Source organism: Myotis lucifugus, unplaced genomic scaffold, assembly GCF_000147115.1.
Source record: "Myotis lucifugus unplaced genomic scaffold, Myoluc2.0 scaffold_5, whole genome shotgun sequence".
NCBI lineage: Eukaryota > Metazoa > Chordata > Mammalia > Chiroptera > Vespertilionidae > Myotis > Myotis lucifugus.
In genome coordinates, this window is record NW_005871053.1 from 15,557,210 (window position 1) to 15,572,484 (window position 15,275).

General features: G+C 36.2%; 1 protein-coding gene across 5 annotated transcripts in view; it reads left to right on the plus strand.

Annotated features, from left to right (window-relative positions):
• The window catches only part of COBLL1 (cordon-bleu WH2 repeat protein like 1), a 146,878-nt gene that overhangs the window by 115,724 nt on the left and 15,879 nt on the right, over positions 1–15,275 (plus strand). For 4 of the 5 annotated variants that reach the window (XM_023745443.1, XM_023745447.1, XM_023745450.1 and 1 more), the window contains 4 exons: positions 8,939–9,089; positions 9,515–9,589; positions 10,883–11,002; positions 13,705–13,939. In XM_023745443.1, coding sequence (XP_023601211.1) covers positions 8,939–9,089; positions 9,515–9,589; positions 10,883–11,002; positions 13,705–13,939 — 581 coding nt within the window. The remainder of the gene's footprint in view (positions 1–8,938; positions 9,090–9,514; positions 9,590–10,882; positions 11,003–13,704; positions 13,940–15,275) is intronic. The other variant, XM_023745459.1, reaches the window with a different exon arrangement.

The window sequence follows — 15,275 nt, forward strand, 5'->3', positions numbered from 1 at the left end:
AAGAAGATTCAGGGCAGCAAAATAAATTGTCCTGGCCCCAACAAAAATACAGCATTTTCTTTAAAAAATAATCATAAACAAAGAAAGGAAGTGGCACATATGCTTTCATCCAATACAAGCCAAAATATGCATGCATGTATGTATGTGTATAAACAAGTATAAAAGATACATAGAAGGTGGGATACACAAATTCCTATGAGGCAATCTAGATTTGTTCGGATTTACAGTGATTGTTTTCCTTCCCAATGTATGTATTGTTTGTATCTCATGTGATATCATGCTAGTTTTATGATCAAATTAATAATAAAAATGATTTTTTATGACAAAAATCTTGCTTTCACAGCTGTACCTATTTTGCTCATTTAAAATAATACCTCATACTTCTATTATATATGTATTATGTTATGAGAGGCCCGCTACATGAAAATTTGAGCACTGGGGGGGTCCCTCAGACTGGCCTGCCCCCTCTCACAGTCTGGGAGCCCTCAAGGGATGTCCTACTGATGGTTTAGGCCTGCTCCCCATGGAGAACGGGCCTAAGCCGCAGTCTGGCCTCCCTCTGTGGGAGGCAACCGGCCCATCAGGGGAAGGCGATGCCCCCATCAGGCCTCTGCTGCAGCCACTGCTGGGTGCAGCAGCTGCCTGAGCCTCGGCCCTCACAGCCATTGCAGCTTGCCTGAGCCTCAGGCAGCCGCTGAGGCTTTGTCCGGAAGGATGTCTGGAAGGATGTCCGGAAGACATCCACCCTAATTAGCATATTATTCTTTTATTAGTATAGATAATAACTGTTTTGAAATATAAGATAATTGATTTGTTATCTAAGTTGTAAAATTATGTTAGAAAGAATTCTTTCATCAAGAGTTAAGAGAGTTACAGCTTGACTTTCCATTATATAAAAGTTCAGTCATTGGTATATAATTCATAGTCAATTAGATATAGCTAATGTCACCTATAAAATATTTAAAAATGTTTTATACCATTGAGAATGTCCAGGTTGGAGAAAGATAACATGGATATGTTCCATAAGAAGAAAAAGATCTATATGAATTTTAAGACAATTTTAAGGGATTGCTTAGGTTCTTTCCTTTAACCACACTCCTTCCCGCATGTGGAAATCATATTATAAATAGAAATAAAAACCCAAAAGCTTCTAATAGAAATATTCAGTATTGAAGTTGAGCCTCTGTATTTCCATCCTTTAATTCAAAATTTTTTCTTATTTTTCTATTTGCATTCTTTCATTTAACTCTTCTATCCAGAATATTTTTATTTAAATGGCCCACATCTTATAATTCACCTGTAATTAATAAATGATCTAATAACTAGTACAGAGCTATTACTCAGTAAATCTGCTGAATGCCATTCAATTCTATTTTATTCAGCTAAACTTCGTCCCATTTTGAACTAGTGAATTCTGATCTGGGTGTGAATTCTCAAGGATTAACTATCTGGCATGCTTTTCAACTTGACCTTGCCACTTTTGCTGGTGTATTCTTTTTCTCTATGCAATATTTTCCTTTTCACAGGCCATAAAATTCAGTGATAAGCATTCTTATTAGAGGTGCAGTTTTCCCTAGTGGCAAGCAGATTTAGTGACTCTAACTAAAGTAAATAATTGAATATCTTGAATTATTAACCAAAGTATTTTTCCCCTAGTAAGCAGACACCTCTCTGTTTTCTTGGTTTGTAAATTCTTTGGACTTAAAAATAATTTAATCTCAACTCCTTTTTCAAAATTTCAGTCATAATCTGACTAAAGGAAATGTATCTTAGTGAGAAAAGCTAAAGACAGTTCTAAGCAGTTCTTTCATTTTAGTTGTTCACATTAAATTTATGAAATATTTCAAATTTATGTACCACAATATACAGCCATATACCCATCACTAAAATTTAACCAACTGGCATTCAATTTCTTTATATACATGTATATGTGTGTGTGTGTGTATATATATATATGTATATACATATGTGTGTGTGTGTGTGTGTGTGTGTGTGTGTGTGTATACTTCAGAGAGGAAGGGAGAGGGAGAGAGAGATAGAAACATCAATGATGAGAAAGAATCATTGATTGGCTCCCTTCTGTATGCCCCCTACTGGGGTTGGAGCCTGAAACCCAGGCATGTGCCCTGACTGGGAATTAACTGTGACCTGGTTCATAAGTCGACACTCAACCACAGAGCCACTCTGGCTGGGCTAAATTTCTTTAAGGTCTGATGAGGCTGCCTAAGGTGACTTAACAGTAGAGTTTTTACACATGAATTACACAAAATTCTTATGCAGTGACCTGGTCACAAGTTCCTGAATGTTGGAGGCTGTGGGGTTTTAAGGGTTATTGTAACAGATTAATAATAGGACTCCCACCATCATTGTCACTAAAGCAAAAGTGCAATTTTAGAATAAATATCTCCTTTACCCATATTCTTTATATTATAACTATACTTTGCTTATTTTATCTACAGATCACTTTCATATACTTTAAGATAGATGAATTATGTACAATAATATTAGCTAATATTTACGGATTGTGAACTGTATGCTAGGCACTATGCTAAATTTTTATGCACTCGTTCATTGAAGCTTCAAAGCCACCTTTGAAGTAGGTATTTCTACTTTTTCCACATTTATAGGTGAAGAGGCTGAAGGTTGCAGCGGCAATGAATGCCTTGCTCCCTGGTTCAAGCCCTGGCAATGTCTCCAAAGCTCATTTGTTTGGTAATCATTACACTGGGCTGCCTTCCAACTTGCAAACCCCCTGGAAGCCTCGCTCCAGTTAGACAAACACACTCAAAATTACTGGGCCAGTCAACCCTGACTGAGGCAAGAATAGAACTGTTGGAGGACTATGAGGAACATACTCCTGGAGTACAGAGAAACAAATAGGGGTTAAAATTGCTGCTGGGTAGGCTTCGGTGGCCTTCCTTGCCTTTTCTCTTTCTTCTTCTACACTTTCTATGAGAACTCATGATGGATTTATTGAAATAACTGTGGTAGTTTAGCTAGCCTGCTTTCTGACAGTAGTTATTCTTGGGGTAGGAGCCTCCCCAATATTGTATGCTAGATAAGTGTATTCTACTCATATTCCTCAGTACACACACATTTTCTTGGCTACAATACACTCAGAAACTTTTAGATCTTCTCACTTAGATTCCCTTTCTTTTTCTGCAGGCTTTTACCTAGGAAAGGGATGTCTGTCGTCGATGTAGATATAGAACATCCCTTTCTCAAGGCCCAGGGATTCCTCCAGGGGTAAGGGTCTAAATTTCAGAGAATCAAGTTATAGAACATGTGCTCCACCAAAACATTCAGGGCTTTATCCTTCTAAAATGATTTATTTTGTCAAATGTCTTCACAAATGCTATTGAAGTTTTTTAGCATTTGTGAAACAGAAATCTGTTTTGTTTTTGACAAATTTTAAATTCTTTATCCATAGAAATATAAATGTCATGCACAAAAAGTTCGCTTATTTTAAAACATCTAGGGTGATAAATGAAATACATGAGTCTATTTTTTTCTGTCTTTGAGTTGTGGATAGATTTAGATAAATTTGTGGGTCTTTGTATATACTAGGTGTACCGGTTAATAATGCGGATTTTTTTCAATAGATGGAGTTACACATATGTTGATATATATGCGATTTGATATGTATGCTATTTTGTTGTATTGCTCCTTCAGATTACCACTTGTTCTGATTGATGGCACACGCACTTTCTGAGCAGCACTTCAAAACGTATGAAGAAGTGGAAAATTGGGTCTCTGAATGGCTTGCCTCAAAACAAGAAAAATTCTATTGGGATGGTATCCACAAATTACCTGAAAGATGGGGGGAATGTGTAGCTAGCGATGGACATTACTTGAATAAAGCACTTTTGATGTTTCTCTTGAAATTATCGTGTTTTCTTTGGATTACAAAATCAGCATTATTACGATTTGTAATACGGATTAACTATTAACCAGTTAATAGTGCAGATTAACTACTAACTGGTTAATAGTGTGGATTAATTATTAACCGATTAATAATGCAGATTAACTGTTAATTGGTTAATAGTGAGGATTAACTATTAGCCTGTTAATAATGCGGATTAGCTGTTAACTGGTTAAAAGTGCAGATTAATTATTAACCAGTTAATAGTGTGGATTAATTATTAGCCAATTAATAATGCAGATTAATTGTTAGTCGGTTGATAGTGTGGATTAATTATTAACCGATTGATAATGCGGATTAACTGTTAACTGGTTAATAGTGCAGTTTAACTATTAACCGATTAATAATGCGGATTTTGTAATCCAAAGAAACAATAATTTCAAGAAAAACATCAAAAGTGCTTTATTTCAAAGTAATGTCCATCGCTAGCTACACATCCTCCCCCCATCTTTCGGGTAATTTGGGGGGTACATCCCCAATAGAATTTTTCTTGTTTTGAGGCAGACCATTCAGAGACCCAATTTTCCACTTCTTCGTACATTTTGAAGTGCTGCTCAGAAAGCGCCTGTGCCATCGATCAGAACAAGTGGTAATCTGAAGGAGCAAGGTCTGGTGAATACAGCGGGTGGGTTAATACTTCCCAGGCAAGATCTTTTAACATGTCTTTAACTGGTTTTGAAGTGTGTGGTGGTGCGTCATCATGAAGCAAAATTACTTTGCTGTGTCTTCTGGCCCATTCTGGTCATTTCAGGATCAAAGCATGGTTCAAATTGATTATTTGTTGTCGGTAGCAATCAGTATTAACGGTTTCACCTGGTTTTAGATCACCTTCCTGATCCCACCAAACGCAGAGCATTGTCTTCTTTCTGAAGCAATTTGGCCTTACAGTCAATGCTGATGGTTGACCTGGATCAAACCATGATTTTGTGCGTTTGGGATTCTCAAAATAAATCCACTTTTCATCACCAGTCACAATTCGATGCAAAAAAGACTTTCTTTCGTGCTGTTGAAACAACATTTTACTGATGACTTTTTGTTTTTCCATTTGTCTTTCATTCAGTTGATGTGGCACCCATTTTCCTTCCTTAAAATCTTTCCCATTGCTTGTAAATGACCAGAAATTATTTGCTGAGCAACGTTTAATCTTTCTGCAAGTTGTTTTTGAGTTTGACATGCATCTTCATCCAATAATGCTTGTAATTGTTGGCTTCAAACTTTTTTAGCTGACCTGGATGTTCTTTGTCTTTCACATCGAAATCATCACCTTTAAAGCGTTTAAACCAGCATTTACAAGTATCTTGAGATGGAGCATGTTCACCATAAGCTTCCTGAAGTGTACGATAACTTTCAGCAGCACTTTTCTTTAAAATAAATTATTGCTCTTTTTTTTTGGCATGAAATTTGACATTTTTAAGTATAAAAATATCTATGATGTTAACACCTTCAGGAAATTTGACATATAAAGTTTTGAAGCTTGTTTTCAATACAACAAAACAGCATACATATCAAATCGCATATATATCAACATATGTGTAACTCCATCTATTGAAAAAAAATACGCACTATTAACCGGTACACCCAGTAAGTGTCTTTTTTTTATTTCTATGCTGTCTGCTTTATTATGTTATAACCCAAATTTAAGCACTCTAATTTCCAAACAGATACAATTGTCTGAGAAATTCATGTTGTGACTGCTTTTATCAGGTAATAGAAAAGACCAATAAATGACAGTAATTGGGAATCTGACCTAAAAGGGAAAACCAGTTTTCACCATAGAACTCATGAAAGTAATCAGTCAAAACATGGAAAACAAGTTTTCAGCAAAGAGCTGGGAAGCAAATCAAATTCTGCCATTACTGCATGCAATCAGCAATTATTTATGGCTCACCTACTCTGTTGTTTCTGATAAGCTTCTGTGATAGGAATGGCATGACTTAATGGGGTTTTACATTAGTAAATGCATCAAGAAAGAAAATGACATCTACTGCCTTTGATGTTTAGATCACATACTTTAAAAAGTGACGTGCACATTGTTTTTGGAGTATTTGTGTCCTTTTCTCAAATGATTGCTAAATTTGTTACTTTTATAAATAGCAGGTGAAAGTTGTGAAACACAGAGACATATCAGTAAGAATATTACGTTTTTATTTAAACGTAATATTCTACTTAAGATGATATTTAAATACTGCCCATCCATCATTACACTTTTTTCTCAGCTAGTATATTGCCGAGGGTCATTCTCCTAATTGTTTTAAAAGCCCAAGTAGTATTTGACGCTCTACTCCATGCCCACTGGAAATGGAGGTGAACCTCAGATTTAATCAGAATTAGCTTTAGTGACTCTGAATCAAAATCTGGGTGGGAGGCTTCAAGTCTTTTCTTGTTTTATTATGGAGAGGTCTGAAGAGTTCTGGAGCAGGGACCAGAGTAATGAGGGGAGAGGAGAGTGGTTGCTCTAGCTGTTTATCACTTGGTATGGAAGGATTTTAATGGTTAGACTCTAAGTAAGGTCAGCCGAGAGCCACCCTGTTCTACCTCTTTTGTTAAGAGGAGCTAACCTTCCTAAGAGTTGTGTTCTATCAAGTGCTTGCTGCTGGACCTAACTCTGCTTCTTCTCCTGTGAGATGACCTAACACAGTTGGCAGGGATGACAACTAACTCACATTTTTCTCTTTGGGGTCAGGCTTCCTTTTCTTCTCTGGCAGAAATATTACAATATTACAACATACAAAAATTTGCTACATTTTTCTCGGTGTGAAGCAAGGCATAACAACTGAAAAAAAAATTCCTATGAACTAGTTTTATCCTCTTAGGTATCCTAGTATTTGCATTGTCTCATAAATATCGAAAAGACCCAAGCTTTAGGTATTTTCCAAGTCCAAGTATATCAAGTCCTTTTATTTACAAGTGAAGAGGGCAGTATTTCATTCATGATGACATTCATTCAACAAATATTTATTGAGAAACTTCTATGAGCTAGACAATGTTCTGGAGATAAAGCAATGAGCAAAATAGGAAGGAAAAACATCTTGGCCCTTATGGTCAACCGTAGCAGAAGCAGACGATAAACAAGGTAAATAAGCCAAGTACATGGAATGTTAGAAAACTATAAAATGCTATTCATAAAGATCAATCTGGGAAGAGGGACAGGAAGTGAAGGGGGGTCAATGAGGAACTCATTGAAAAGGTGGCATTTGAGAAATAACCTGAAGAAAATGAGGGAGTAAGACATTATGTTATTAGAAGAGTATTTTAGGCACAGAGAGCAGCAAATGCAACCATCCTGAGGCAGGAGCACTCTGGCATATCTGAGGAGCTGCCTGGAGTGAGACTACATAATAGGAGGTGGTTAGAGGGAGCTAGGGGCCAGGCGGTCAATTGCCTTAGAAGTCATTACAAGGACTTTGGCTATTTTTTGTCAATTGGGAAACTATTAGCAGGTTTTGAACAAAGTGACCTAATCTGGCTTATGTTTTAACAGGATCCTTTTGCTGCTATGTTGAGAAAGTACTGTAAGAAAGCAATGTGGCAGCAGAGTCCAATTAGCAAGTTGTTGATAATTTGGGCTTTGTGTAGCCATGGAGCTGGGTGAGGCAATAGGATGTTATGAATGTGAAGTGTGAGAGAGAGGAGATGAGGGTGACTCCAAAGTCACTGGCCTGAACAAATGGAAGAATGACCTGCTCTTGATTGAAACAGAGAAAACTATGAGGGCAGGGTTAGTTTTGATAGAAGAGGGTAGAGGAAGGGTTATCAGAATCTCATTTTCAGACCTGCCAAGTTTGAAATGGTCTTAGATATTAAGTGGAGATGAGATAGAGGCCCAGGATGGAGGCCTAAAATTGGAACTTATCCATATATATATATATATATAAATAAACTGAGGGGACAGAGAAGATTACCAAGAGAGTGAGCACAGATACTGAAGAGAATATTCGTGTCCAAGAATTGAGATGAAAAGCAACCAACAAAGAAAACAGAGTTCAGATCTGTGAGAATGAGAAATGTGGTAAACAGGAAGTATAAGAGAAAGGATTCTAAGAGAGTGGTCAACTCTGTTTAATGCTGCTAACAGGTCAAACAAATTAGTTCTAGGAAGTAACCACTGATTTAGTTGTAGTGAAGGTCATTAAGGAATTAGATAGAAACAGTTTTAATGGATCAAAGGTTGGGGTAATCTGATTGGAAAGGTTCAAGCGGGAGGTGAGAAATTGGAGACAAAAACTATGAATAACTCTGTTAAGCAAGGGGACATGGCTCTGGCCAGCCTGATGAGGCAGGATTGTCGTAGGGTCTGCTGACAATCACATGAGTGTGAGCATTAGCTGTGCATAGAGTTGTGACCTCAAATGACCTTGCATAGGCTAGACATACAGATTTTTTTTTAAAATATATTTTATTGATTTTTTTACAGAGAGGAAGGGAGAGAGATAGAGAGTTAGAAACATCGATGAGAGAGAAACATCGATCAGCTGCCTCCTGCACATCTCCTGCTGGGGATGTGCGTGCAACCCAGGTACATGCCCTTGACCGGAATCGAACCTGGGACCTTTCAGTCCACAGGCCGACGCTCCATCCACTGAGCCAAACCGGTTTCGGCTAGATTTTTGAAATGTTTGTCATTGATACATTCATGCTAAAAAGAGAAATATTAATGAAGCCAGCTCCCTTAATATACAAATATTCTTCCCTTTTTTAGCTCTTATTTTATGTCCAACATTTTCTCCAGATTCTTCTTTGAAAGTTAGTTTTTAACTGTATCATTCAGGACTCCTACACTATGATTCTTTGTTTGCATGTCAGTCTTCCGTCCTAGCCTAAGTTTCTTGAGAAGGCCCGTATTTTATTTTTCTTTACATATCCATCTCATAGCCCAGCTCCTGGCACATGGCGGACACTCCATTTACATTTTTTGAATGAGTGACTTTTATGTGTTTGAGGTCAAGTCAGTGTCTTCCTGAAGTTCGCTATTAATTTCCAAGTAGAAATTGTGCTTGGTCATTTTGTTTCCCATAGAGTTCCTGTGGAGCAGACATAGTGAGGACAGGCTCTCTGAAGCTCAGTAGCACATCCATTGGGAACTCATCTTTGAAAAGGACAAAGCGAAAGGCACCTTCCCCACCCTCCCAAATACCCCTGCATCAAAGTGATGAAAGCCACGTGACTGGTAATGTTACTTTTCCCATTAACATTACATTTGTATTGTGTTTTGTTTAATATAGACAGTAGAAATGATATGTTATAAATCATGTCTTTTTATTAACAATAATAGTTAAACTTAGGCTTTTAGTTAAGTTTAATAATAACACTTAGCCCCTAATTATTCTCACTTAACTACCTTTTAAAAATCTGCAACATGACAAAATGAAATGAAAGGATTGTGCAGCTCCATTATCCTAATGAGTATGTGACGATTTGTAAATCTGTTCAGAAAGATGCAGCCATTCAGGAATGACTACATGTAGGAATGGAAATCTAAGTAGGTTAGTAAAATGGCTGTCTCTTTCGGAATTATATAAAAGTAAGCTACTAAGGAATTGTTTCTTTTGTGAGTGTGACTTGTTTCCAATTTGTGATGCTTCTGTGTTCTAGCCCTGCGGTCAGTGCCTGCAGTTCCTACGGACAGTGTTTCAGAAGCAAGCTCTCCTGAGGGGCTGCCCAGCCCAGGTGTGTATTCACCTTTACTCCGTATCATGGAATTAAGGTGAAGGATCTTTTATGACAATTGAGGAATGAATCGGGTATAATGTTCTGTATATGAAAGGGATACAGATGCTTTGCCTCCTTTTCCCAGATTTTATCTTATGAAATGAAAATATTTTTCCCTGGGGTTAGGGCATGAAATAAGCACACTCAAAATTTTAGGTCTGGTTCCTTGAGTCAGTTCCCTACAAGGTCTCCTGATTTTTCCTATGTAATGTCAGGTTATAAGTTATTAATCTCCTTTCCAAAAATAATGACATATCTTGGTGTGTTCAGAAGAAAACTTACATGAAGATGTAAAGCACCATTCTTTTTGTAATTCAATTGGTCATCTATTTTCAGTTAAAACATAGTTCATTCTTTTCTTTAAAAAAATTTTTTTTTACTCTTTATTGTTGATAAAACACCATTCTTCATGCAGCTGTCCTAAGTATGAATTTAACATGCAAAGTGTTCAAATCTAATGGTAAAAACTTGTTATTATGAAATATTTTTATTATATGTTCTCATTTTAGATTCCCACTAAATGAAATTCAGGTAAAAATAAAATAATTCAAGCTGATTCTGTTTCCTAATATTTTTTAATAAGAGCTACTTATTAATAGCTATTATAAAAATGAGTATGATAAAATTTCTTTATCCTTAGATTTAATTTAAAGTTAAATATAAATGAATATGATGAGCTAATGATGTATAATCAAAAATAGAATATTATTATGCCAGTAGGATAATTTGATAGGAATGAAAATTGCTTAATATAACCTTACCTAATTTTTACAATTCATATTCACAAATACAGGGAGAACTCAGAAGCACCCAACTGTTCCTAAATCTTTTATATTTAGGTGATATTTAGGAGTTGGAATTTTGACACATCTTACACAAAAAAATTCTCCTCTCCTCTCTAATTAAAAGTATTACCGTCAGATACCTAGTAATGATTTTTCCTAACTTTTACCCAAAATGATATTAATGATATCATTTATTTCAAAAAAGGAAATTTATTACATTATATCACACAATATAAGTGAAATAAGAAAATTTGGAAGTATTAGAAGAAAAGGTATAATTGCTATTCAAACTTTGCTTGATATCTCTTTCTCTTCCTTTTTTTTTTTCTTTTCTTTTACCTCTTCTTGTTTAATGCATGGGTAACTGTGAGCTAACAAATCTGATTCCTTCCGAAATACTTCTTGGTCTCTGCCTGCCTTAACGCTTGTCTAAGTGCCATTTCCACAGATTTTCCTTCTTTGGCAGAAGCCTCACTTGGCCCTGGGCTCCCCAGTCATGAACAGTGCACTGTGCCCAAAGGGGCAGACGACATCTCTCTCTTGGAGTGCCCTGAAACGCCCGAGGCAGCCGCAGCATCGCTGACATGTAGGTGACCGGGCCTTTCTTGAGATGTAAGATGAATGAAATCAGTGGTTCTGCAGCATTTCAGTTTCTCTTCTATTTGGCTTTCTTCTTCTGTGGCGAACTACTTGAACTTTATTACTTAACTATAAAAAATACATGTTTTTCTTTCTTGAAGTTCTCTTTTGTTACCTAGGCATGGCTTATTTTCTATAGGATTGCTTTTGATTGGGATTTTTATTTTTAAAATGTTGGAATTATTTTGTGACCAGTGGCAAAACTTTATAGTTGGGTAATACTTGAATGTTATAAATATTTTCTCAATTTTTCAGTGACTCAGAAAGAGTCCTTTATCACCTCAAACTGGTTATTTAAACTTAGTATATTATCATACACTGCTTATAGGGATGTACAGACGTGTTGCCATTTTGGAATATAGTTTGGCAAGTTTTTGTTTGTTTGTTTTAAATAAAATTTAAGCATGTGTTTTCTATATGACCCAGCAATCGCACTTCTAGCTATTTTCTCAAGAAAAATGAAAACTTATGTGTACACACAAACTTCCTTGTAAACTATTATAGAATTTCTATTTATAATTGCCAGAAGCAGGAAACAATTCAGTGTCCCTAAACTGATGAATGAATAAAAATAACTGATTTGTCCATACATCGGAATACTAACATCTATCTGTAAATAGGAATTAATAACTAATTCATGCAACAACATGGATGAATCTCAAATGTATTATGTTAAATGACGGAAGCCAGATTAAATGGCTAGATGCTGTATGGTTTCATCGACATACTGTCTGGACATAGGAATAATGATTACCAGGGATTGGGATTAGGGAGTGGAGTTGATCACAAAGAACATGGATTGTTTTGTGTGGGGTTTTTTAATCCTCACCCAAGGATATGTTTTTATTGGTTTTTAGGGAGAGAGGAAAGAAGAGAGAAAGAAACATTGACGTGAGAGAGAAATATTGATTGGTTGCCTCCCATATGCACCCCAACCAGGGATTGAACCCACAACCTAGGTATGTGCCTGACCAGGAATTGAACCTACAACCTTCTGATGTATGGGGTGATGTGCCAACCAACCGAGCCACCAGACCAGGTTCAAGGCAGGGGGATTTTGGAGGTTGATGGAATTGTTCTAAATCTTGATTGTGCCGGTGGTCATACAACTATATATCTCTGTCAAAACTGGATATTCCAACATATATTCCAAAAGTGGTGAATTTTTTAAAAATATGTTTTATTGATTTTTTTACAGAGAGGAAGGGTGAGGGATTGAGAGTTAGAAACATTTATGAGAGAGAAACATCGATCAGCTGCCTCCTGCACACTCCCTACTGGGTATGTGCCCGCAACCAAGGTACATGCCCTTGACCGGAATCGCACCTGGGACCCTTGAGTCTGCAGGCCAACGCTCTATCCATTGAGTCAGGGCTCCAAAAGTGATGAATTTTACTGAATGTAAATTTTACCTCAGTTTTTAAAAATGGAAAATAAAACAACTCTGCCTGGCAACAACTACAATAATGTCTGGCCTAGTGGGCACTTTTTTTTATGAGTAAATTTTAAAACAGCAACTCACCAGGCTAGATTTAATGTAATATAATTCTACTAGAGACCTGATGCATGAAATTCGTGCACGAGTAGGCCTTCCTTCCCCTGGCTGCTGGCACTGGCTTCCCTCCAGCACCCAGGACCCAGGCTTCCCTCTCAGCCCCAGCTTTGTCCAGAAGGTCGTCCAGAAGGATGTTTGGAAGGACAGCTGGTCTAATTAGCATATTATGCTTTTATTAATTGTAGATTTTATCAAAAAGAGGTATTTGTCAGATAACTTTGCCATTTTAATCATCTCCAGGAAAAACATACTAGGATCCTAAAAGTATTAGTGAAATTTTAAGCTTTAATAACTTATAAGTAAAATACTACAAACTTAAAAAATCATCTTCTGAAAGTTAATACTTACATTTCATTTAATGTACTATATTTTGTGAGTTTTAAATAATTTTAAATATTTTCTTTTTCAATTTTGTTATCTAATTGAGAAGGATTGGAAAACTTAAAAAACTATTCGAACTATATAAAGCTAAGTAAGTAAAAAAGAAATGTCAATAATCACACTTTTAGGTTATGTTTTTATAATATTTTAACATTTATATTTTGGATGTTGTTAAATCTTAAATCTTCACTAAGAATTTGAGCACTGTTGTTTCCACATGAATATTCTTCCTCTATAACTTTTGGAGCTGAAATATGATAGTTGTGATGTAATGTTTGTGAAAATTATTCATCTTTCACAGCCCTTAACCCATTTTTTTTATTGTAGTCCTCAAATATAGCTATCATATAAGTCTATTAACCCATACAAAAACAAACTTGATTTAATACTTTTTAAAGCTTGAGGAAATTTGTACTAGCTAATCAACCAACTATGAAAGCTATTTTGGATTAGAATTTTTAAAAGGAATCACAGACTTTTCTATGACATTTAATAAAAGGAAGTCTAAATAACTATTTAGAATTATATGTTTGAGATAATCTGATTATATGTTAACATAATTATTCATCATTAGAAAAGTATTCCACTATTAGTTTTGAACCATAATTTAGGAGTCTAGCTAATTTTTGTTTTAAAAATTCCTTCTTTGCCAGGATTGTATAGCATGAGTGAGGCAAATTAATATTTAGGATTCTATCTTCATTTCTTTGTAGCTGGAGTAAGCTCTGATTACAGTCTTGAGGAGATAGAAGAAAAGGAAGAACTGAGTGAAGTGCCTAAAGATGAGGCTGAAAATATTTCTGGGAAGTCACAAGATATTCCTTTTGGACCTACTGATATAATAAATACACTGAAAAGTGATCCTGACTCAGCCCTTGGCAGTGATACTGGAGAGTCCTCACAAAACTCCAAAGAAGAAAAACAAGAAACTAGAAACACAGATGGACAGTAAGTAGTCTATGTGCCAGAAAGGTGGTGGTGGTTTGTTTAATTAATACTAATCTTCTGGAATATAGATCTGATATTTTAAATGCAAAGTATCGCTTACATGCAACTGTTTATAAATTAAATCAAATTCAGAAGTTCTAGTATCTCTGTGTCAAATAAACCATAACATGTAGTTAATTTATATGTCTCAAAAATAAAAGTTTTGTTTATTTGTATTGTATGTATTTTACCTATTACCTATTTAACCTAAATGAAACATTTAATTTTCAGTTTTGTGAAATGCTCCTTAAAGATTTTTACTGACTGGTATATAAAACAATTCCACATATTAGCGTATGATAATCAATTACCAATATTATTTTTATAGTCAACTTTATGATACAAAGATTGCACTTGCCACTTGATCCTAGGAATTGAAAACTAAAGTATAGTTCACTTGCATTTTGTTAAAAATGCCATACCATGAATAAAGATGAAGTTGATTAGACAAAAATAAACCATCTTCATCAAAGTTTTGCTATAATTTTCATGGGATTACTTCCAAATAAAACTCTTCTATCACCAATAAACTCCAGTGAGGTCAGTCCACATTCTGACTTGCCAGAAGTGAACCATGTCATATTATGCTCAGTGAAAAGTCAGAGAAAGACAAATGCCATATGATTTCATTTATATGTACAATCTAAAGAACAAAATAAATAAACAAAACAGAAATAGCTTCATAGATACAGAGGACAGACTGACCGTTGTCAGAGGGAAGGGTGTTGGGGGACTGGATGAAAAAGATGAAGGGATTGAGAAGTATAGATTGGAAGTTAAAAAATAATTTGTAAGGATGTAAAGTATAGCATAGGAAACATCCTATATAATAAAAGGCTAATATGCAAATCAACCAAATGGCAGAATGACTAGTTGCTATGATGCATACTGACCACCAGGGGGCAGACACTCAAGGCAGGAGCCGCCCCTGGTGGTCAGTGCATTCCCACATGGGGAGCGCTGCTCAGCCAGAAGCTGGGCTCAAGGACCCCTCCGCAATGCTAAGGACCCCTCGGGGGATGTCCGTCGAGGGGTCCCGGACTGCAAGAGGACTCACACCAGGCTGAGGGTCACTCCTCAACCCCCCACCAGTGCACGAATGTTGTGCACCAGGCCTCTAGTAGTCAATAATATTGCAGTAACTACATATGGTGCCAGCTGGGAACTGGAAATATTGAGGGGAAACACTTTGTAAAGTATAGGATTGTCTAACCCAGGGGTGGGCAAACTTTTTGACTCGAGGGCCACAACAGAGGTTCTTAAACTGGACGGAGGGCCGGAACAAAAGCATGGATGG